Source organism: Lolium rigidum, chromosome 5 (assembly GCF_022539505.1).
Source record: "Lolium rigidum isolate FL_2022 chromosome 5, APGP_CSIRO_Lrig_0.1, whole genome shotgun sequence".
In the NCBI taxonomy this organism is placed as follows: Eukaryota; Viridiplantae; Streptophyta; class Magnoliopsida; order Poales; family Poaceae; genus Lolium; species Lolium rigidum.
The window spans coordinates 156,243,861-156,269,115 of NC_061512.1; the positions used below are offsets into that span (position 1 = coordinate 156,243,861).

The window sequence follows — 25,255 nt, forward strand, 5'->3', positions numbered from 1 at the left end:
ACCTGAACTTGATTATTCTAGTGATGATCCTGATGAAGATTATGTGGAGCTTAATGATGATCTTATTAATAGATGCAATGCTATTGCTGATGCAAGTAAAATTAAAAAGTTTCTCACACAATATACTGTTAGACATAAGTTATCTCCCGATCCTAAATTTGCCACATCTCCTATATGCATTAAGGATAAAGATTATGATTTTTCTCTTGATCTATCTCATATAGCTATTGTAGAGAAAGCACCCTTTTGTGGTACCGAAAAAGAAAGTGTCGTAGAACACATGATTGAACTTTCTTCTATGAGTAGCTTGTTTTCCGATGATATCAAGATGCGTACTTATTTTGTCGCTAAATTTTTTCCTTTCTCATTAAAGGATGATGCTAAAACTTGGTATAATAATTTGCCTCCTGGTTCTATTAAAAGTCCAACTGATTTGCGTGATGTTTTCTTTCGAAAATACTTTCCTGCTAGTGCTCAACATGTTGCTTTACGTAAAATTTATAGATTTGACCATGGAGATGAAGAGAAATTGCCTCGAGGCTTGGGCAAGATTTTGTTCTCTTATCGAGCTCGACCTCGGACATGATTTAGAAAAGAATGATCTACTTGATATATTTTATAGTGGACTAACCATTGAGTCTAGGGCATATTTGGATAGTTGTGTTGGTTGTGTTTTCGGAAAAGAACTCCGCACGAAGCTGAAGAATTATTGGCTAAAATAGGCCGGAATCATGATGATTGGACTACGCCCGAACCAATTCCAACGCCAATATTGAAGAAGAGGGGTTTAATTAAATTGAATGATGAAGATATGAGGGAAGCCAAGAAGTCTCTCAAGGAGAAAGGTATTAAATCCGAAGATGTGAAGAATCTACCTCCCATAGAAGATATATGTGAGATAATTCCCCCTTCATCCATGATTGAGGTAAACTCCCTTCAGCCCTTTACTAGGGAAGATATTCCGTATTCAAAACCTCCTGCGCAATGCTTAGATGAGTTTGATAATTATATTGTTAAGCAAGAAAATTTAAATATGAGAGTACGTAATCATCTAATGGAAAATTCTCAAGCTATTAGCAATTTGCATGATATTGTGGAGAGAACCTCCAATGATGTTAAGATGCTTGTTAAACATTTTCAAATGGTTCAAACTCAAATTGATCAACTCACTAAAGTGCAAAATGACTTATTAAAAAATAATTCTAAAGAGAAACATGCTTATGAAGTAACAACTAGAGGTGGTGTCTCTACCCAGGATCCTCTATATCCCGAAGGGCATCCCAAAAGAATTGAACAAGATTCTCAACGCATTGAACCTAGTGCTCCTTCTAAGAAAAAGAAGAAGAAACATAAAAATGTCGTAGAATCCTCTCGAACCCGTTAATGATCCTAATAGTATTTCTATTTCCGATGCTGAAACCGAAAGTGGTAATGAACATGATAATAATAATGGTAATGATAAGAATGATGTTTCTGATAAAGAAGAAGTTGAAGATGAACCTGAAAAGCAAGATAAAAATAAAAAGTATACTAAAGAACATTTTATTGCTAAGAAACATGGTAATGAAAGGGAACCTTGGGTGCAAAAATTTTCCTGCTAAGAAACTAAAATCAAAGGAAGAAGAACACTATAATAAATTTTGTGATTGGATGAAACCTTTATTCTTGCAAATCCCTTTGACTGATGCTATTAAATTGCCTCCTTATTCAAAGTATATGAAAGATATTGTTACTAACAAAAGGAAAATCCCCAATGAGGAAATTTCCACTATGCTTGCTAATTACTCTTTCAATGGCAAAGTTCCAAAGAAGTTGGGCGACCCAGGTATACCTACTATTCCTTGTTCTATTAAGAATAATTATGTTAAAACTGCTCTATGTGACTTGGGAGCCGGTGTTAGTGTTATGCCTTTTTCTCTTTATAAGAGACTTTACTTAGATAAGTTGATACCTACTCGATATATCTTTGCAAATGGCTGATAAATCTACTCGCTATTTCGTTGGTATATGTGAGGATGTTCATGTTCAAGTTACTAATAACTGCTTGATATTAACTGATTTTGTTGTGTTGGAAATGCCCGAAGATGATAATATGTCTATTATTCTTGGGAGACCTTTTCTTAACACCGCAGGGGCTGTTATTGATTGCAATAAAGGAAAGGTTACTTTCAATGTTGATGATAGGGAGCACACCGTCTATTTCCCCAAGAGGATTGAAAAAGCATGCGGAGTTAATACTATTTCTAATGTGAGAACTATCAAAGTTGGAACTATCGATTGTCCTATATATGAGCCTAAAGAAGAATATCAAACTCTTGTGATTGGATCCATATCAATACAATTCAAGGTAACATGATTGATTTGAGGTTTATTTCTTCTTATGATATGTAAAATTTATTTGGTGACAAGACTTGATCAACCTTGTTAACAAATACTTTTCATATGCATAGAGGAGGTAAACAACATCTCTTTCTTCCTCCACTTGCTCTACTTGCTGTAGCACTTTTGTTTTGTAAAGTTCGTTAGTTAATTAGAGATTTCAAAAAAATTCCTGGCCAGTAATAATAAACTTAATACCCAGAAATGTGCATTTTTCAAAGTTTTCAAAAATTCACAAAAATTATACCGTTGGTCCTATTTTTCGAAAATGCACCTGGAGCACGGGGATGACCAGTGGGGCACCCCAGGGTGGCACCCCACAGGCCGGCGCGACCAGCAAGGGGGGCGCGCCACCCTGGTGTGTGGGCCCCCCTTTGCCCCACTTCAGCATCTCTTCCTCCCACACTCTTCTCTCTCCCGAAAAAATCGACACCAGCTTCCTCTCACTCGTGTTTTTGCTCAAGAACTCCAGATTTCTCGATCTCTTAGCTCAGCCTGCATTTCGTCCGAAATTTGGCACATTTGCTCTTCGGTATGTGACTCCTTCGATTATCCAAGTAGAATTTTGTTTGGTGGAGTATATCTTGAATATTTTGCTGCTGTAGGTAACATGTTTAGTGAGCTTGCATGCTTGTTCTAAGTGGTAGAAACTAGTTTTGATGCATGATTAGTACTCTAGCAAGTTCCTATGGTAGTTTCCCTCGATTATATGTCACCAAATCAAGTTTTATATTGTTTGTTGAAAAAATTTCAGAAAAGGGAGATGGACAACTTTAACTTTGGAGAAGTGTTCCAAGGAGAGACAACAAGCACGGGGAGGCCCTCTAGGTCATCCACCCGATGCAGGCCATCCTACAATGAGGATCTCATCGCACCAAGCTTCGCACCCGAGGAGGACAATGGAGTCCCCAATGCTGCATCCTTTCCATGTTATGACTTTTTGAGTAATGCAGGGTTGTTGGATGATTTCTTGACCCTCGTCGGTAAGGCAGGTTTAACCACCTATGTGGGAGATGAGAGTGAGCAATACTATACGCTCACTAAAATCTTTGTGGAGAGTTTCAAATTCAACAATAGGCACTTTCGCCCGACCGTAGAATTTAAGATCTATGGTAAGCCTATTACTATGAAGTTAGAGAATTTTTGTGCCGCATTGGGTATTGTCCCCGTAGGTACAGACAAGGAAGATCGAGGACAACCCCGGAGAATTGTTGGAGCTCTATCGAGGGATCACCAATGATGATTGTCGCACCATTCGGCGTGGCAAGATAAGAAACATTCAACTCCCCGCCATTAAGTATTTTGCTTATTACATTGGTACTAGCATTCTTGGTAGGGAGAACACTAGTAACATATCAAGCTATCACCTTGGTTTCTTAATTGCTGCACTCACTGGGGACACACCTTATCATCTTGGTGCTCTTGTTGCTCGCCGCTTGTCTAACAAGGGGCCTATATTTGGAGGAATTATTGCTTCGCGCGTTTTAGCATATTTAGAGCTTCCTCTTGACCCTAATGATGTGAAAATAGCTCCTATGAGGCTCGATATTGGCTGCTATGAAGAGTCATCAATTTGTTACAGCTGACTCTAGGCTAGATAATATTGTCTATAGAGTGTTGTTTGCTGACGGGGAAGAGAGGGAAGTCCCTTTGCCCCAACCAGATTTGTTCAGTATCAACAGGAAATCATGGTCGCGCTCTAAGGAGGAGGTGGATGAGCAGCTCAAGATACACAAGTTCCACCAGCAGCATGACTCCGAGGATGCCGAGCCCTCCTACGACTACACCGTCACGTATCCGGGTGCTTCTTCTAGCACATACCCGGAATATGATCCATCTTCGTATTACGAAGGTGCTTCTTCGTGGGCACCACGGGGTTGATCTCCACTTAGGCCAAAAGCCTAAGATTGGAGGGAGGTATACCGGCATCACTCATTCTTTGCATATTATGGTTGCTGGATACTTGTATATACTTGTTTAGTTTCTTTGAGTGGTTTTCTAATGAGAGGGAGATGATATTTGGGGAAGTGCTGCTCGAAAACAGATTCTGGATCTGTTACTAAAAAATCGTGCGCACAGCCAGAACGTTATTTTGAGCTGCCAATTTTTGTGCATGTTCCCCAGATTGTTGTCTAACTTTCATTAGTTGAACACTTTTCGAGCTGAGCAGGTTAAGAATTTCTTTAAAATTGATTACTGTACTGCTGTCAAGTTTTGGCAGATTTCTGCCATCTTGCTTTTCTGTGTTTCTTTCAGTTTTCATTTTCTTATTCTTGCTTTGTTTCTTTCCTAAAACACAAAAAGACCAAAAATATTTCTGTTGTTTCTCTTCACCATTTGTTTATTTTGGTTTCTTGCATTTGTTTCGCTTTATTTGCTATTGCTAGTTTGCTATAAGAAAACCCAAAAAGATTTTGCATTGTTTGCTTGTTTCCTTTTGTTCTTGCTTCCAAATTCGAAAACACCAAAAATATTTGCTGTTCTTCTTTGGTTTTGTAAAGTTCTTTATGAGTTCAATGGTCTTCGGTGGCTGGAGCGTGGTTTTCATTTCATATTATCCAAGCTACACAAGTGAAAGGCAATAATGATGATATTCGACAATCTGATTGTGGTGAGAGGCTGGTATGAACTCTATTTGTTTTCATTTTTGTACATATACTCATCCATGTGAGCATGCTTAGTTGATTCATGTGAGGTATATGTCATTTAAGAGAGTCTAGTAGTTCATGATCTCTCATGTTTAGCTCCAATTTATTAATATGAGTAGCATGTCATGGATGTTTGCTTGCATTGTTTTATTCATAGATAAGTATGATATTGTGGTATCCTCCTCTGAATAATTCGGTTGAATTAACTTGGCACATGCTCACGCATGCATATGACTGAACAAAAGTCAATTAAGCCTCGATGATTTACATTGCTTCGCAGTTCCCGTATCACTTTTATGCCTCGGTTAATTTATTTTGCCGCAAGCATGATTATGACGATTCATCGCTCTCTTGATTTGTCGCTCCCTAGTCTTTTGCTAGCCTTCACTTGTACTCGCGCGGGAACGCTGCTCGTGCTTCCAAACACATGAAAACCAAGTTATTCCAGAGTGTCCACCATAAATACCTATGCATGGCATTTCAAACCATTCCAAGTAAATTCTCATGCGCTACCTTTAAACCTTCAAAATGCTTATCAATTTGTGTTAATGTTTCATAGCTCATGAGGAAGTATGTGGTGTTTAACTTTCAACCTTGTCATTTACTCTTGACGGACTTTCATATGGACTAGTGGCACATCCGCTTATCCAATAATTTTGCAAAAAGAGCCGGCAATGGGGTTCCCAGCCCCAATTAATCAACTTTCACTAATAATTCTCTTCACATGTTTTGCTCGATTCATCGGTAAGCAACTTAATTTTGCAAATGGACACTCCTCCATGGTATGTGATTGATGGAAGGCACCCGAGGATTCGGTTAGCCATGGCTTGTGTAAGCAAAGGTTGGGGGGAGTGTCACCCATAATAAAACTAAAATGCGTGTGTTAACAAAAGAGAAGAGGGATGATCTACCTTGCTGGTAGAGATAACGTCCTTCATGGAAGCCGCTCTTGAAAGTACGGTTGGCGAGGTAGTTGGTGTACCCATTACCATTCGTTGACAACAACAAACACCTCTCAAAACAATTTTGCTCCTGTTTCAAAAATGAAAAGCTCTAGCGCATGTTAATTCCTGCTTCCCTCTGCGAAGGGTCAATCTTTTACTTTTATGTTGTGTCTTCATCCTTTCTTTGAGCACTTTCTTAAGAGCACAACTGTCATTCTTAGTATAATATGCTTGTCTCAAAATATGATTGATTGTGGTATAACTTTGATGCTTTTATCTTTGACAATCACTATTTCTAGTCTTTCTATGAACTTCGAGAGGTGCCCGAGCATTTATGTTTTGCTGATCAAATATGGGCAAGCGAGATACCACTCTATCATACTCTTTTATGAACATTGCAATCCTGCTTATATACATGATTCATGATGCTTATTATTAATTGTTGGTACCTTTCCATGATTGACATAGCTATTAGATGATCTTATTTGCATGTATCTTATTATGAACTGCTTAAGTGTTACCCATAGCATGAGAATATTTACATCATATGAACAAATGTGTTCGTGAAAGTTCTTTTATCGCTCGCTTGTTAACTCGAATTGCTTGAGGACAAGCAATAAGCTAAGCTTGGGGGAGTTGATACGTCCAAAACGTATCTACTTTCCCGAACACTTTTGCTATTGTTTTGCCTCTAATTTGTGTATTTTGGATGCAACTAACACGGACTAACGCTGTTTTCAACGAACTGTTCCGGTGTCTCGTTTTTGTGCGTAAATTCAACTTTCGGGAAAAACCTCGGAATTTATACAGAAGGCCCTATTTTCCCGAAGACTCACGGAGCCGGAAGGGCAAGTCGGTGGAGGCCCGAGGGCCCCACACCCTAGGGCGGCGCGGCCCAGGAGGGGGGCGCGCGGCCCTAGCGTGTGGCCCCCTCGGCCGGCCTCCGACGCCCTCCTTCGGACTACTTATCGCCTTCGACCTAAAAACGCACGGAGAGAAGTCGAAGTCGCCAGAGACCCTCCAGAACGCCGCCACATCGCAAAACTCCGTCTCGGGAGCCAGAAGTCTCCGTTCTGGCACCCGCCGGACGAGGAATTGGAGGAGATCACCGCCATCATCACCACCGACGCCTCTCCATCGACCAGCCATGTTTCCCCCATCCATGTGTGAGTAATTCCCCCGCTCGTAGGCTGAAGGGGATGGTAGGGATTGGATGAGATTGGTCATGTAATAGTGTAAGATTGTTAGGGCATAGTGCCTAGTGTCCGTAATTGGTACTTTGATGATATTGTTGCAACTTGTTATGCTTAATGCTTGTCACTAGGGCCCGAGTGCCATGATCTCAGATCTGAACATGTTATTATTTCATCATGATATTCATTGTTTATGGTCTTACCCGCAAGTTGTATACACATGTCGTCGTCCGGAACCAATGGCCCCGAAGTGACGAAATCGGGACAACCGGAGGGGATGGTAGTGATGTGAGGATCACATGTGTTCACGAAGTGTTAATGCTTTGCTCGGTACTCTATTAAAAGGAGTACCTTAATATCCGATAGATTCCCTTGAGGCCCGGCGGCCACCGGCTGGTAGGACAAAAGTTGTTGTGCAAGTTTCTCATTGCGAGCACGTACGACTATAATTGGAACACATGCCTATTGATTGCTTTGTACTTGGACACCGTTTTATTATTATCTGCAAATGCCCTGCTTGATTGTTACATGAGTTTATCTCATCCATGCAACGCCCGTTATCCGTCCCCGTGCCTACAGTATTTTAATCCTCGTCGTTTACTATAATCACTACCGCCGTCTCTCGTTACTCTCGTCGTTATTTCACTACCGCTATCGCTATAAAACTGTTACTATCGATAAACTCTTGCGAGCAAGTCTGTTTCCAGTGCGACTGAATTGACAACTCCGCTGTTAAGGCTTTCAAGTATTCTTTGTCTCCCCTTGTGTCGAATCAATAAATTGGGTTTTACTACCCGCGAAGACTGCCGCGATCCCCTATACTTGTGGGTTATCAGTAAGCCTGCAATTCTTCAACTGTAGCAGTTGTCGTCATTGGTTCTGAACCGTCCATGGCTCTTGCGGCTCTATCCCACGCTTCTTGTGGGAGTTGAACCCTAATACGTGGTGTAGGCCCGACATATTTACTGCCCATACCTCGCCTTAAATCAGAGGGATCGACATATGGATTTCCCAAGTCATCGAAAGCCTCTGATGTTTCCTCCTGATCGCGACTTGCTTCTCCAATAGCATAAATCTGATGATATTTTGGATTCTGAACCTTGCTAGGTTTGGTGACGCCATCATAGAGATTGGTGAAGACCTTTCCAACAGTGATGGATTTGTCGATGAAGTCGAAGCTGTCGGTGTCGTTTGAGTCATCGCTTATATAGGAGTCCGCGGATGACTCGAAGGACATGTCGCTGAAGATCTTGGCGAGTTTTTCGCTTGCTTTGGTGCTGATGAAGCGTGGCGACGAAATCTCCTCGTCGCCTGACTCGATGGATGATGCTGAACTTGAAAAATCGGGATCGACCGCCGATAATCCCAACGAGATCGGAACTTTGAGACGATACGCTCCTTCTTTCTCGACGCGGAAGTGGAACTTTCCGAACGTCATCTCCATGGGCTCCTCCAGATACGCGTATGCATCCAAACGGGAGGGCGGGTGATTAACAAAATCAACGAGACCAGTTTCGATCTGTTTACCTCTGTCCATGATGTTGCTTGCTACCGACGAAGTCGACGATATTGAACGTGCCATCGAGATCAGCTCCTTGTCGCCTCTAAATCCCACAGACGGCGCCAATTGACAAGGTATTAACTTGTCAATGCCTACAAGTAGTAGACTAGGATTTCGTTGGATGTAGAGGGCAAGTAGATCTCGAAGGTTTCAGCCGAAACGTACTCGACGATGTAAAAACTAGGGTTTGGGAGACAATGATTCGATGCTTTCTTTGTCCCTCGACTCCCCCTTATATAGGAGGTGGAGCCGAGGGATTCGTGATACACAAGTTTACAGAGTCCGAGAGGGTTTCTAACTTCTCGCAAGATTACAAACAATGACTCCTATTACAACTCTAGCTTTCCTTAATAGTATCTTGGGCTTCCGAATCTTCTTATCCTTCGGGTTGTGGACCTTCAGTAAACCCCGGGTACCATCTTCGGCAGGCCCATTGGGGATGCCTATGTCAGTCGGCATGGTGGTGGATGCTGGGGTAGGTGGGTGGGTAAGCGTGGTGGAGCTGGGAGAGGGTGGGAGGGAAATCGACTCGCTCTGATACCACCTTGTCAGGACCCCGGAGACCCTGACGGCGTTGATCGGAGAGGGGGAAGAAGGGGAGCTCCGGTGGCTCGGATCTACGCATCTACGACATGGTAAAGTAAACAGGCAAGGAAAATAACTTAGGGTTTCTATTAGCGTGCCTCCCATCCTCCCACTCCTACTCTTTTATATCCAAAGAGTAGGACCACGCTGATTAACAATCTGAGCTTATTACAGCATAAGCACGCTTAGCGCGCGAAAAGTAGAGGTTCAAAAAGTGAAGACATCCTGGGCGTTGGTTGACGAAGCGAAGCATCTGGGCCGTCCATTGTTGAAGGGGGTGTCGATGTGGTTGACTGTTCCTGACAGTAGTATTAAGATTTATCTAGATTTAGATATATGCATACACTAAGTAGTGATTAGATACATATAGTCAGAAACAATGTAAAAAACATCGCTCCCAACCTGCATCACTGAACCGGTCTCCCAGAGGCAAAGCTTGCCGGTCACCTCACTGACGCGATCAAGGAAGCATTCATGGATTTATCGACAACCCCAAAGTCAAAAAAACTTGGGCTACAATCCTAAAGACCAGAGACTGGTCACAAAAATCCAGCACGGGCGGCCATTCATTATCGGCCGCTGACGTGCGCTGGCTGGCTCGCTCGCGTCGGACCGGTCGGCGGCGGTACGTGGCCCGCCACGGTTCTCTCGAAGCGTTTCCAGCTGCCGCAGAGCCCGCGGCGCCCGCCACGTCGCGTGCCACGCACGCACGCACTGCTTTCCCTTCTTCCCTTCCAGAAGCCGGCCGGCGAAGCAACCGAACCAGAACCAGAGGCTGAGAAGCAAAGCACCATTTCATCATTCATTCATTCCCGAAAGGCGCCACTGGAAAAGCTTTGGGAGCACCGACCCACGAGCGAGCGAGCGAGGGCGCGGCAGATCCGGACGCGCCGCTCTCCGATTCGTCCGAGGTGAGCCTCTCCCCCCTGTCCGTCCTCCGTGCGCCCGCGCAGCTCCGCTCGATCGAACCATCGTCGACAGGAATCCTGTATTCGCCGTCGGCTCGAGCGGGGGTGGAGATCCGTCCGCCCGGCCCCGGGGTTGGATATTCATCTTTTTACTGTTGCTGTACGGACGATCCAACCCTAGCTCGCTATGATTTGGGATCGGTAGAAAACTACCGTTGATTCATCGGTCTGCCGTGAACACGGCGCAGCAACATACGCGTGTTACCGGAGATTTCGGTGATAGGGTCATCCTGTTGTTCCGCGGGGATGGAGGGCCAATTTTTAACCACGACTGGACTGTCGGAAATGAACCACCTGCATCCAGGCAGAGTGAATCCATTTCTTCGGATTAGTTCCCGAGTTCAGCTGGCCCGAGCCTCAGTGACCCGAGATGCTGACAAAATGCTCACATTTGTTGTAATTGCTTTCCTTAATGCAGAGCATTTCGTCATTCATTACGGTTTCTCATCAGACCTGTAAAAGGCAATCAATCGTAGATCCTCCTAGTTTCCAGTGTGCAGCCCAATCCAAGTACTAGTAGTATACATCCTGCTGTTGCTTTTGTACATTGAAATATTGTGCTGTGCCGATTCTTGACAGAATAAAACCAACAAAACAACATGTTTAATGCTCATAGAGGAAGGGAAGTTTTCTTGTTTCAAAAGTATTACCCGTTCTTCAGTATTTTCATTCTTTTACTCCCAGCGATCCATATTACTTGATGCTAACATGGATGTATCTACAACTAAAATGTGTCTACATACATCTATATTAGCATCAAGTAATATGAATCGGAGGGAGTATTTATGATGCACGGAAATTGCATATAGTGACACTAAATTTCTCATGTGATCATTTTCCATGCCGCACTGACAGTCGTTGTGCTGTTGCGACCGTACTGACGTTCTTCATTAATGTTTCCATTTCTGCAGAAAATCCGTGAAGCGCCTGCAGTCAATGTTACAGAAATAGAAAAAAGATCATGGGAGAAGTCACCGGCGAGAATCCAAGCATGCCCATTCTTGAAAGACTGGGCATAAGTGAGGTGCCACTGGTGAAGGAATACGGTCTTCCTGGCGTCGTTGGTGCTCTTCTAGTTGCTTTAGTTATCCCCATCCTGCTGTCTTCGATGCTCGGCAAAAAGACCAAGAAGAGAGCGGTGCCTGCCGATGTTGGGGGCGAAGCAGGCCTTGCCATGCGCAACAGTAGATTCTCCTCTCTAGTTGAAGTTCCATGGGCAGGTGCCACAACGATGGCAGCTCTGTTTGAGATGGCTAGCAAGAAGTACCCTCAACACCGGTGTCTTGGCACAAGGAAGCTGATTAAGAGCGAATTTATAGAAGCTGCCGATGGAAGGAAGTTTGAGAAACTGCACCTTGGAGAGTACCAATGGAATTCCTATTCAGAAGCGTTTACTCGTGCAAGTAACTTTGCTTCTGGTCTCATCAAGATGGGCCACCAGGTAGATAGTCGTGCTGCTATCTTCTCTGATACAAGAGCTGAGTGGATCATTGCTTCTCAGGTAATCTTAGTTGTATTATGTTGTAACATTGTTACTATATATTTGCTCGAAAATTTTATAGGCCTCCATGTGAATAATTGATTTTTTTTTTTGCCAGGGATGCTTTCGACAAAATTTAACTGTCGTAACAATCTATGCCTCGCTTGGCGAGGATGCACTGGTGCACTCACTAAATGAGGTACAATCATTTGGATTTATTTGCGTGTGCAGTATTTATGTAGTCATCATTTGAACGCAGATTTGGTGCACATGAGCACCAGTGCTCCAAGTTTTTAAAATGTTCATAAATTGTACTTCTATGTTTCAAAAAATCATAAAATTTATTCCATGAATACATACACATGTCCTGAATACTGTTTGAAGTTTCGGTAAAAGTTGTGTTGTGTTTTGAGCTACAGGAAAAATACAAATTTATGGCTGTGTATAGGGATAGTTTTCGTCAGAAATTTGTCTTTTTATATAGTTCATAATACAACATATTTTCGTCCGAAATATGAACTGTACCTTCAGAAGATTTCTATGTATGTACGTATTTAAGCTCATATTTTTTTTGGAATTCTAGAAATATGTTTTTCGAACACCGAGAGCACTGATGCTCATGTGCCAAAGGCACTTTTCGTCATCATTTTATATTTATGTTGTTTTAGCTTCCATTCCTGCTATTTATGTTGTTTTAGCTTCGAATTTGCAGCATTTAGGTATATTTGTTGATGAAGTATGGTAGATCGCCACATTTCCGTAGGAAAGTATATATTTATATGTCCATACCAGCTGTGGTACCTTGGTAGGGTTGAGTTCTTATGCCTGCCTAAATTATCGTCAGTAGCTTATAAGGCCTTGAAGCCCATATCAACTATAAGATTTACCTTGCCTCAATGTTAGTACGTGTGTTTGTCCTGAATTAATCTACTACATGGGATGTGATTCGATACACAATTGTTTACCAATAACACGTGTAGCCTTTGAAGAAAGAACCATCTAACTGGTACTCCCTACATCTGAGATATTTTCTTCTGTTGAATTTCAGACACAAGTTTCAACTCTGATCTGTGATTCAAAGCAACTTAAGAAGCTGCCTGCAGTCAGCTCGAAGTTGCAGAGTCTTAAGCATGTTATCTATATCGAGGATGAACCTGTTGAGGCTGACACACTCAATCAACTGAAACACCTGACAACATCATCTTTCACTGAGGTTGAGGAGTTGGGCAAAACATCGCATATAGATGCAAGGCTACCATCAAGCACTGACACTGCAGTTATTATGTACACTAGTGGAAGCACTGGTCTCCCAAAGGTACAATTCTGCTTAAGATATTTTACATCCTTCTGTATTCATTCATCAATAGCATGAAAATAACGATGAATGGACACTGGTGTGCTATAAAATGACCGTCCTAACAGAAAGGGTTAGATACCGTCGAGGATATTTTGCTGTTGGACTGTTGCTTTGCACATTTAAGCGTAACATTCATAACTACGATTATTGCTAGTTATGTCCATTTGTTCCACAGAGGAAAGACAAAACCTGAACTTTTCCTGCATGATCAATTTTCCTGTTCTATACTTGCTCCTCGGTAAGAAAATTTAGTTAATGCTTTTTAATGTGTTTTATCAGTGCATACAGCCACTCACATATTCTCCATTATCCAAACGTCATTATTTACCTGTTACACTTGCTCTTGTGCACCAATTCATTAACTAAATGTAAAAGAAAAATAAAGTAGATGGTCTGATTTGGCTCTTCTGAATGTCAGAGAACCAAATGAGCCAAGTGATAATGAGTGAGAAAATGTTACATAAAAGCGTAAAGTTTGAAGTGTTAGGTTTGCTAGCATGTTGTTATGAATTTTAAGATTTGGCTCTTCTGAATGTCATAACACTTACTACTGCACACTTTCTAGAGAACCTAATATTGGGCACATTTGATCTAGCCAATTCATTTATCTCTTCTTAACTAAATTGGGTGGTTTCCTTTGACATAGGGTGTAATGATTACGCATGGCAACATGGTGGCCACAATCGCAGCTGTCAGGACAATTATTCCAAATCTGGGCACGGGAGATGTTTATCTGGCATACCTTCCATTGGCTCATGTTTTTGAACTAGCGGCAGAGGTGATACTTTTTGAGTTTCAGAGATATCAGTTATAAGAACTATGAATATAATCCACTGACATGGTGTTGTGTTATTTATCCAGACTGTCATGTTAGCTTCTGGTGTTGCGATTGGATACGGCTCAGCTCTGACAATGACTGATGCATCAAACAAGATAAAGAAAGGGACAAAAGGAGATGTTTCTGTACTGAAACCTACTCTCATGATTTCAGTTCCTGCAATTCTGGATCGCATAAGAGATGCAGTGTTCAAGAAGGTTCAAGTTTCTTTCCTGGATTGAAAATTCATGTGCTGCTATCTTAACTCTTATACAGCCATATTGGCTGTTTGCACTACAAAAACTTACTTAACCTCGTCAAGTTTGGTGCCTAGTGTACTTAATCCTCTACTATAAAGCCAGACATCTGATCCTCTGAACTTCAGAATCGGTGTACGTGACACTCCAAGGCAGTTCTGCAAGCATGGATCTCCAGTGTGGATAAATTTCATTGTGGATGGCCATGTACCTTGAACTGCACATGTCATACACCATCTCGTTCTTCCTTCCCCCTTCTCTCTCCCATATCTTTCTCAGTTGCCACTAGAATATACCACATTCACCGTGGCAATACTGCCATGCAGAACAGAACTGTCTTGAGGGGTCATGTGCACTGGTTTTGGGATTTGTGACGGTCAGATCTCTGGTATTTTAGATCAGAGGGTTAAGTGTGTTAGGCATCTAACTCGGGAGAGAAGTAGATTTTTTATTTGCACTGCCATCTTTGTGTTTTTTCATAGATATGCAAATCTATAATTTGACATGACGTTAGGTGTTGTGTGTTCCCTAAAATTCTTCAGCTAATCATTTCTTTTTACAGGTTGCTGATAAGGGTGGGGTGACAAAAAAGCTATTTGATGTTGCGTATAAACGAAATCTTGCAGCAATTGAAGGGAGTTGGTTTGGATCTTGGGCACCAGAGAGGCTTCTGTGGAATAGTATTATCTTCAAGCCAATACGTGCCATGCTTGGAGGGCGCATAAGATTTATTCTTTGTGGTGGTGCACCTCTATCAAGTGACACACAAAGATTCATAAATATATGTCTGGGGTAATCTTTTCCTTATCACCTTATCTCCACTTTATCGGTTTACTTAGTTGATTGTCTATCTTGTGCCTGATGTAGAAAAACGATGTCATTGATATAGCATTATGAGTGGGGTTTAGCCCACAACAGCTTTTAACTCAGTCCCGTGCTCTCTTAGAAGATCCTGAGGGTAGTTGGACTAGGAATTTGCAAGCTTAGCAAACATGGACATCACTTCAGTCATTCATTAGTTGAAACTGTTAATGTAAATTCACTAATTTTATTATGTTTGTTTTATCTAGATTAGTGTCAATTGAAGGCAAGAAGCTTAAGTACATTAATGAGACATCATTTTAAGATTAAGTTGCTCTAAGGCTGACAATTTCTTTGTCTAGTTTGAGATGTTATATTTGTCTTTTTATGCTCATGGATTGCTTGACTGGTGTTGCAGTGTCCCAGTAGGTCAAGGCTATGGATTGACTGAGACTTGTGCTGGAGCAGCCTTTTCTGAATGGGATGACGCTAGTGTGGGTCGTGTTGGTCCACCCCTCCCTTGTTGCTATGTTAAGGTTTGTGTTCTCAACAGATAAACAATCAGCTGTCCTGATGTATCTTATTGAGTAATGTGTAACAAGCACAGTTACTATTCATATGAGACGCTCTGAAACACAGATACATGCATAACCTGGCATATCCATATCAGATACAATGTCTGGTGACGATATGTGCCAGATACATTTGAATGAAATATTTAACATATAATACCAGAACTGTTTTATATTTATTTTTTATGTTACATATTCCAATATTTCATAAATTCATAGCCGATCCTTATGGTTTAGGGATACACCAGGTTTTGCATGTGGGGTGTTTCAGAGCTTAATTATATATACATTAAATAAATAAAAATGGTAAATGATAGATCCCTGTACCAAGACCCAAAAGCCCATGCAAGTCATCTACTCAGCTCACCAGGCTGCCAGCTTCTATTCTATCATCCCTTGCCACCACAATCTTTAATGCAGGCCACACCTCCAGCTGGCTCAGGGCCATGCCGTTGAGAACACTCTGGCATGGTGATTCCATGATTCGCCACTATGCATTTCATTCGATTTGCATGAGCTTATATATATGAGAAAGTTATGGGCCACATGCCACACGGGCATTCTGGATCTATGTGGCCAGCTTCACATCCCTGGCGCTGGTTCAGTTATGATTTTCTGGTTTTCATGGGTTACACAACCCATTTTTGAACACACTGGCATGGTTGCTATTTGAAATGAAATTCTTCCTAAAGACACGTCATTCAGCATGTTTGCTAAGAAAATAGTGTAGGAACACAAGGCATGAAGAAATTATAGAAGATCCAGTCTTTGTCATCATTTTCTTCGGGTGAATACTTTTGTTAGAGAGGGATGCTCTATGCTCTTAGAAATCAAGACTTGCAGTTTTTTTACGGTAATTGTATTATTTCGTGGAAGTGGTTACCTAACAAGAATATTCAATATAACGATAAGTACGATGTTGATTCTCTAACAGCTTCACTTTGTGCTTTCCATTTTGTACTGTGAAGTTCATTTTTTTTTAAAATAACATGTCTATCTGGCGTGAATTATATGGGCATGGGTGCTGGTGTGCGCCATATTGGTTGAGGCACTCGATAGTTCTGAAAAATACCATTGATGTCGGGACTACTATAACATGTGGAGCTGCAAAATGTCAGGATAAGATGACTGCTTGTGGTCTGAGAACAACACATGAGAGCAAGATCTGGACGCTTTTAAGTTGCAATGTTTTTCACTTGGCTCTTAATTTTTTTGTGCTGGCCACGATTTTTCGTATTTTTGCATTGCATGTATTCCTCAACCTGATTTGATGTGCACACAGACCAAACTCATGCATGTCTTGATAATTTCTAGGCCCTCTAATCTCTTTTATCAAATGAGTGCAGCTTATTTCATGGGAAGAAGGTGGTTATAGGATTTCTGATTCTCCAATGCCCCGAGGAGAGGTTGTGATTGGTGGTCACAGTGTAACAAAAGGTTATTTCAACAATGAAGCAAAAACGGATGAGGTGTACAAGGTGACGCTCTATCTCCAAATCTGCGGTCACTGAATGTATATATTACCACTTCATGATTGTTCTACTTGTTCTGCAGGTGGATGAGAGGGGTGTACGATGGTTTTACACTGGAGATATTGGCCAGTTCCATCCTGATGGGTGCGTTGAGATCATCGACAGGAAAAAGGACATAGTAAAACTTCAGCATGGAGAATATGTATCGCTTGGCAAGGTTTGCTTATAAACTCGGCCCTGTTCTGAGCATTCTGTTTGGGTATGTAAACTAATTCTCTCTCTCTGCAGGTTGAATCAGCTCTACAGACAAGCAACTATGTGGATAATATCATGGTACATGCTGATCCATTTCATAGTTACTGTGTTGCACTGGTAGTGCCGGCACACCAGGCCTTGGAGAAGTGGGCTCAAAATTCAGGGATAAGCTACCAAAACATTGAGGAGTTGTGCCACAATGATCAAGCAATTAAGGAGGTCCAGCAGTCGTTATCAAAGGTTATATCTGACCACAAATTGAGCTCTTCAATCTAGCACTCTATTCATATGATATGTCGCTGTACTAGTTTGTTATCAGCTTGAACCAACAACCTCCTTTATCTACCAAAGTAAATGTTTACATTTCAATGAGTGCAGCTGTAAATTTTCATCTGGTTTAACCAATGTTATTACCACTAGGATACATCCATCTAAGACATACATTTACTGTGGTAGTCGCGGACTGTAACCATGTGATCCACGTTAGGACATTGGGGTACTGCCCTATGAGGGCCAGCCGGCACTGGCACAGCTGAAGGGGCTGGATCTTGGCAGAAAGATGAGATTTAGACTTTGGAGAAGACTGGTCCTTAGCTTGTTTAATGCTAACAGTTACCTCCTTATATGGGCAACCCGCCTAAGAAATATTGATGAAAAATCCTGATGTTTTTTTAGGAAAAAAGATCCTGATGTTTGTGGCACAAGCCAAAAATTCTTGCATCACCTGACCTGTTTGTGCCTCTCCACTGCCATCTAACGCAACGTGCTCCAACTATGCAGGCTGCGAAATCAGCAAGGCTGGAGAAGTTTGAAGTACCAGCTAAGATCATCTTGCTGGCTGAACCTTGGACTCCGGAGTCTGGGCTCGTGACGGCTGCCCTCAAGCTGAAGAGGGAGCAGCTAAAGACCAAGTTTAAAGATGATCTGAACAAGCTCTATCACTGACCCTCCGATTTCTGGAACCCATTTGCGATTTGTGCTAGATACTCATTTGTGATACCACATGTTAAGAATAATTTTTATGTGTTTGCTAATCTGGAGCCTGTAAAGCTCTGTAAGAGACCGCGGCATACAGTTCTTCGGCTTTTAGGTCCTTATATCCCTCATTGCACTACTTAGCCAGCATAAAGATCGACCCTGTAAAATTGGATGCGTAAGACTGTTATTGATGATCAGCACAGGTTTCGGGAAAAAGAAGGAAATGCCAGCAAATATGTTGTTCCTGTGATATCGCTGGCCCAACGAGTGAGGTCTAGGATAGGAAGCTGTGTTTGATGACGTTGGGGGAGCGACTTGTCAGATCTTGCCAAGTATTTTGTTTGCCACGAATGCCCCTTCTCACGTACCACACCCATGTGTTAGCAACGTGCTCCCTTTCCATTGAAGGGCTGGGCCTGCTGATCACGTGTTGACTGCTGGTTGGTCGAGGCTATAAAGCATAGGTCAATTGAAGGATGGGCTGGCGATTAAGAAGTGGCTCTGGCCCTGGAAATTGCATGGGTGAACCTGGGAGCAAGCGCACCCTATATTAAAAAAAAAATTAGTAATTCAGAAAAAGGTTAAAAAAATTCAAATCTTTTTGGGAATCAAAGATGATCATGTATTGTACTCGTATACGAAAGATTCACCATGGAATAACTTCTCTTGTTTCCTGGGTGAAAAAAACAGACTTGGAGGTCCTATATTAAAGTACTATTCACGCTATATTCGTTATAGATTTGTTTTTTTCTTGCCTGAAGTCAATGTGAAATATTTCTTGGCCAAACAAATTTATACGAGTACAATACTTGATTATCTTTGATTCCCAAAAGGATTCAAATTTTTTTGACTTTATTTAAAATTACTACATTTTTTGGAGTATATAGGGTGCGCCTGCACCCGAGAGCCAAAAGTCCGGGTCACTTTGGCCCTATCTTATATAATCTGGCTTGTATGTGAATCGGCGCTCGCTTGTAACAGAATAGACACACTTTCGTGCTGAAATTGAATTTAACAGAATAGACACACTTTCGTGCTGAAATTGAATTTAACTCTTCCAAAATGCTTGATCCTGTAGTTGTTTCTGTTCCGTTGTTAACAATTGGTATCTAGAGCTAATCACAACGCAAAATTCGTTAGTAGTTGTTTTTGTTCCGTTGTTAACAATTGGTATCTAGAGCTAATCACAACGCAAAATTCGTTAGAAATATCATTGTTGCAACCTCCCCTGGAGATTTGAGCTCGTTGCGGCGCTGATTTCATCATGGGGATGCCGGCCCCTTAAGGCTGCACCATCTACGCATGCTCTCTAGCACTTCGGCGGCTTAGCATGAGCAGCACAACCATCGAATCGACCGCGCACTCCTCCGTCAACATGGCAGTTGGAAACATGCAACTGCACATCGACAGAGTCAAGAACACGCTCCAGTAGCATATCTCGGAGCTGCGGGAGCAAGTTGGTCCCGCCGCACACCTCGACGACCCAGATCCGACCATCAAGACACTGGAGGAGAAGTCATGGTGATATCACTGGTGATATTACTCACAATAATCGCTGGACGTAGACGAAGGAGTGGATAGCTCGATGAAGTGGTCGGAGTCCCCTTGCCGCCGTCACCGCCGACATCGCCTATTTACCTTGCTTATCGACCGGAGAAGAGAGTTTTAAGGAGGAAATGGTGGTTTTGGAATCAGCGGTGAGAGGAGGGGGTAGAAATAAGGGAAATCCTCCCGCCCTCTTTTTCGTGGGCTACTGAAAAAAAAGGGTTCGGGTGCTGTTGGGTTACTGAAACAGAATAACATTACCAAAATGTTTTGAAAATAATAAGTGGTAGTGCCCATAAAATTTTAATACCAGAGTTTGTAAACATATTGGATTACAATTTTTATGTCAGGCTTTGCAAAACGTGTCCTGAAACTCAGCCATGCCCGAATAGGCCAGGTCTACCCGACGCAATGCTTGGCTAGCAAAAGCTAGAGAAATGTCGGTATAGCATTCTACCATGTCACTCCATCAGGTACCGTTGCATCTATTTCTAAATTCAGCCCATGGCCAGGTCTACCCGATGCAATGTTAGTTTCTACTTTCGTGGAATGGGTTGTCAAGATGTTTAGAAACGAAGGACCACCTTCTGTTGGGTACGGTTAGAATTGTGGAGGCATGAGTCCGCTCACCGCGACCCAAAATCTGATAGCAAACATTCAACGTGAATTGGGACAACACTTGATCAAAATTTCTGCCCAGTGACAAGAAGGGCCACGATCCAAGAAGTGAATAAACGATTTTATTTTGCATAATACTTCTCTTATTCATAATTACATCTGCTATACTGCATCCATTTATGCATCTATGGTTCCATTGAGAAGCACATGCACTATTTTTATGATTGCTACATACACAGTAACCACAGAGACAAATCTGTTTCAAAAAAAGAAAAAATAACCAACAACACAAATACAATAGCGAAGCATCAGTTCAGCGCATGAGCTCTTTCCCGAACAACCCAGCGATGGCTCGCCCGGGATCTTCCGCCTTGATCAGGGATTCTCCTACCAAAACCTGGAAACATAAATAACCATCAATGATAACAGACATGCCTGAAAACACTTGCAATTTTAAGACCCGTGTATCTCAAGGAAAGAATTTCTTTTTCGATAAAGAAGGAAATAATTTCTGGTGGAGAAAACATGTAGTTGTGAAATTATGAGAAGTGGGAACATCTGCTTCTCAACGTTTCTGAAAGTTAGCTTTATGATCTAGCATAAGAAAGAACACTGCGAATCATGCAGTTATACATAGCTGGAAATAAGGAAACCAGAAAATATACCGAGGAAACGCCGGCATTCTGCACATATGCAACATCATCGGGAGTGAACAGGCCAGATTCGCCAACAACCTGACAAAAACAAACTCCTTATAATCATTTACAAGTAATCTATTAAAGAATTTTATGCCATCAGTTTGAGTAGCAAATAAAAAAATCAAAATAGAAAAATAACTGCACTACACAGGGTTGGCAGGACCAAGGATACTTATTATGGATCAGAGGAGTATCATATTTAATTAAGTGGATTAGTTGAAAGGAAAAGGATGCTTAACTACTGTATATCTTGATGGTGGTTTCCCTAGCAGATGCAGGTTGGGGGGAGCCCGTTCATTAATTAAAATAAAAGGACCAGCGATCAGTTAAGGAGATCATACCATTATGCCCCTATCCCTTATGATATCGCCACGCTTCTCCATCAACATCCTTGTGTTTGAAGTGTCTAGTACAAATGTCTCTGCAAAGAACAATAATCTTCAGCACCATGTATGCGCAGACGGAAAACAACTTTACTCTTCAGAAACTACATGCTGGATGAAAAATATCTGACGGACAACAGTACCTAGACTGCGGTTGTTGATTCCGATAAGCTCAACACCATCTAATTTAAGCACACGGTCCAGTTCTCTTTCGTCATGAACCTGAAATAGCAATCACATTTAGCACACTGTTAATATCACAATTCATTGCCGCCAGTGATATATGATATAATGAATTAACTGAATCTTCTGGACAATCTATAATTAATGTGGAGTTTAAAACATGATTTTTCCAGAAATGAGCAATATTTTTTCATCACAAAGACTAATATTATTATTTTGTGGACTGAATCTGGTAGTTCTGGCAAGAAGTTGGTCGTCAAAAAGAAAAGTAGCTTCCTTGGCTACTTTGTCATTCGTCAAAAAGAAAAGCAGCTTTCTTGGTTACTTTTGTGGTTCTATGGTAGAATAATTGATAGAAGCAGTCAAAATTGAGTTGTATACACAGTATTTGTAGGAATACTGCGGAGTCCAAAACATTTTAAACATACCTCAATAAGAGCGGTCATTCCAAGACTTTTGCAGACACGAAGCATGTACTTCATGTCAAGATCAGGTAGCACGGCAGCAATCAAAAGAATCGCATCGGCGCCCTTTGATCGTGCATAGTATATTTGCCAGGCATCAATAACGAACTCCTTGCACAGAAGAGGGCACTGCATTTGCACACACAACCATACTCAATTGATTTGTTACATGTTCATAGGACCTACAGAAACAGAAGAAGAGTACAGTCTGATGTTTGTCTCCATCATTCCGCATACCTTCACACCGGAATTGCGAACGGTCTCAAGGTTCTCAAAGCTCCCCTGTGGAAGAAAAATGAGTTGGGAATGTCAGACATGCAAAACAGATTTAATCACTGCAAGAATTGTGGAGTAAAAAAACACCAAACCTGAAAGTGCTTCTCATCTGTGAGGATGCTGATGCAGGCCGCGCCGTTCTCCTCGTACGCCTGAGCGATCTCAACCTGTTCCGATTTTTGAATATCAGGTTTAGATAAATTACGAACACTGAATATGACAGAATTATATCATACTGAATGAATGCTTAGACTCACTGGGTTGAAGTTCTCCCTGAGCACACCCCTGCTTGGTGACGCCTTCTTAATCTCGGCAATCAAGGCGGGCACTCCATTGCGGTTGTAGGCCGCCGTGAGAGCACCGATGAAATCCCTCACGGGAGGCGCGTGCTCGCTGGACTCCATCACACTCCTCAGAGGCTTCTTGGCCTTCCTCTGCACAAGAATATACATTACAGAGGAATGAGCAACACCATAACAGCTGGTCAGAATTTAGCCTCGTGTTAATTATTGAAAAATCGCCTCTGTTTTCCAACAAAAACATTAATGCATGATATCTATCCACACGTGTATGTTTGCATGTGCATACCTGGGACACCTCCACCTCCTTATCCCATATGATCTGCTCGAGGATGTCGCGCGGCACGGCCTTGTCGTCGCCGGAGCCCTCGGAGGGGTACCGGGGGCGGCAGCGGCGGCGGATGCTGATGCCCTGCGCGGCGGCGATGGTGTTGATCGTCTTGCCGCTCTCCCACTGGATCACCTCGTCGGAGTTGAACATCGCGTCGTGCTCCAGCGCGTAAAGGATCGCGTCCTGAGAAAATTTAAGAGGAAGAAGGAAACAGAGCACGACAGTTACATCCCTGTCGAAATGGACCACACCACGAGACGATTGAAAGATTCAGGCGCACCTTGGTGTAGGCGCATCGGACGGTCCGGCCACCGCTGCGTACGCCGCGGGCGACGGAAGGCGAGCGGCTGCAGGAGGAAGAGGAGAGAGACGCCGGCGAGAAGGTCGCCGGGTGGAGGTGCGCGGCGGCGAGGAGAGACTCCATCTGTCCGCGACGACAGAGATTGGGTTGGTGTTGTTGGGGAATGTGAAGACGCGAACCGGAGGAGGGAACGGTGGCGCAAGACAAGGGCGAGTGTGCCGTCGTGATCCGGTGATGGCCGATTCCTCCGATCGAGGAGGAGATATATATAGGGCTTAGGCTTAGGCACCTGCGGCGCAGCGGCAGAGGCAGCCCGGCACTTTGGCAATTGACCCAGCACACGAGCATATGCGTTCGGGATTTCAGTGCTAACCGTTTTTTTCCTTTTCTTTTGTAATTTAGTGGATAAGATAACTCCTTATTTAATTTCAGATTTGGCTGTATGGTACGCTAAATTAATATGGTTCGTCCGTTCCTAAAAAAGATTCGCAACTTTTGCTAGATACGGATGAATCTACAGCTAAAAACATGTCCATATACCCCGTATCTAGATAAAGCCGTGAAGCTTTTTTGGGAAAAAAGGAAGTACTAAAATAATAATTATCTCCAAAAAAGTATATCTTGCTTATCCCTTCCTCTGCACATGTGAATACAGCTATATAATCACAAATCCGATTACCTTGGCAATAAAAAATACTAATAATATTATGTTGACAAAAAAGACAAAACCGAGTCTCTTGTAACTCGTAAGCCGAGAAATACCAAGAAATCGTCTACACGGAATAGCAACTGCACATTAATGATGTGTAGAGAAGCCCAGTCATCAACGTCCTTCTTTTTTGAAAAAGGGAAGGACCACGAAGGATGCATTAATCTGGAGCGGTGGAATTACATCTTATCAAAAGGACTTTAAAAAACAGATTATACCATCATTCTCAACTTCTACAAAAAAAGGACCCTAAATGGCTAAATTCCCACTCCCACACCACCAAAAAAAGCAAAATGCCATCATATCCTTCTCCACCGAAATTGCAGATGAGCGCCACCCATGCCGTCGCTAGGGGTGACACCATTTGGATCATGGCAAACATTGATTGAATCATCAATGTGTTTGTCATCACACCGAGGGACACTCAACCCAAAACCAGTGAGACCGAGCCCCAATTTTTCACCCGACAATCATGTATCAGCGCCCCACAACAACGCCTTCAGGAGAGGAAGATCGTGTATACCCTTTGTAGTCGGGTATACACATCAATTAGACCTAGGTCATCACATTTAATAGCCAGTACTAAGGTATTCACATTTAATAGCTAGTATTGCCACTGTTTTAAAATAAGTACCGCAACTTTATCTAGATGTTGATGTATCCACACGCATTTTAATGTGTAGATACATTTGTATCTTTTTTTTTGTATCTATAGAATGTTGTGAGACTTGTTTTTAAACAGAGAAAATACATACGATGCCGTCTGAGCTATCCATACAATTGTGGCGGAATATTCTCATTAGAGTTGTTTGCAAGTCACACGTGAACGCTAAACATTTTTAAAAGGGAAGGATTAACTAATTCAATGCCCATGATGCCAAAAATATCACAACGTGAATTGATGCGTTGCTCGAGAAAGATGATTTTGCGCTGGCTCTGCTACCGGGTCATGATCGACATGAGCCACGTACACGGCCACGTAGGCTGTGGAATGGACTGTATTTTGCGGCTGTAAGATAAACTACCTTGTCAGAAAAATCTCACCAACAAACACCCGGTCAAATCAGCTACCAAGAGCAAGTGTCGTGTTCGCCTATAGTCCAGAGATCGTCGCGACAAAGAGGTCGCAGTCCATGCCCTGCTGAGCACGCACTGAATTACTGAATTGGTCCGTCAGCTGC

The 25,255-nt window shown here is 42.3% G+C and overlaps 2 protein-coding genes across 2 annotated transcripts; one reads left to right on the top strand and one right to left on the bottom strand.

Moving 5' to 3' along the window:
* Positions 1-11,192: 11,192 nt before the first annotated feature.
* LOC124652011 (long chain acyl-CoA synthetase 8-like) lies at positions 11,193-18,501 on the top strand. The gene is made up of 11 exons (XM_047191031.1): positions 11,193-11,779; positions 11,877-11,957; positions 12,807-13,073; positions 13,762-13,893; positions 13,977-14,150; positions 14,752-14,981; positions 15,409-15,526; positions 16,909-17,040; positions 17,117-17,251; positions 17,323-17,529; positions 18,070-18,501. Exons 1-11 carry the CDS (start codon positions 11,240-11,242, stop codon positions 18,232-18,234), a joined length of 2,181 nt encoding a protein of 726 aa, XP_047046987.1. The 5' UTR covers positions 11,193-11,239; the 3' UTR covers positions 18,235-18,501.
* Positions 18,502-20,535: 2,034 nt separating this feature from the next.
* LOC124653014 (indole-3-glycerol phosphate synthase-like) lies at positions 20,536-23,692 on the bottom strand. Its single transcript, XM_047192068.1, has 10 exons — positions 23,345-23,692; positions 23,023-23,247; positions 22,692-22,868; positions 22,527-22,601; positions 22,396-22,440; positions 22,123-22,287; positions 21,655-21,733; positions 21,470-21,549; positions 21,096-21,164; positions 20,536-20,827 (listed from the first exon to the last, which is right to left on the bottom strand). Exons 1-10 carry the CDS (start codon positions 23,486-23,488, stop codon positions 20,744-20,746), a joined length of 1,143 nt encoding a protein of 380 aa, XP_047048024.1. The 5' UTR covers positions 23,489-23,692; the 3' UTR covers positions 20,536-20,743.
* Between the last annotated feature and the right edge of the window lie 1,563 nt (positions 23,693-25,255).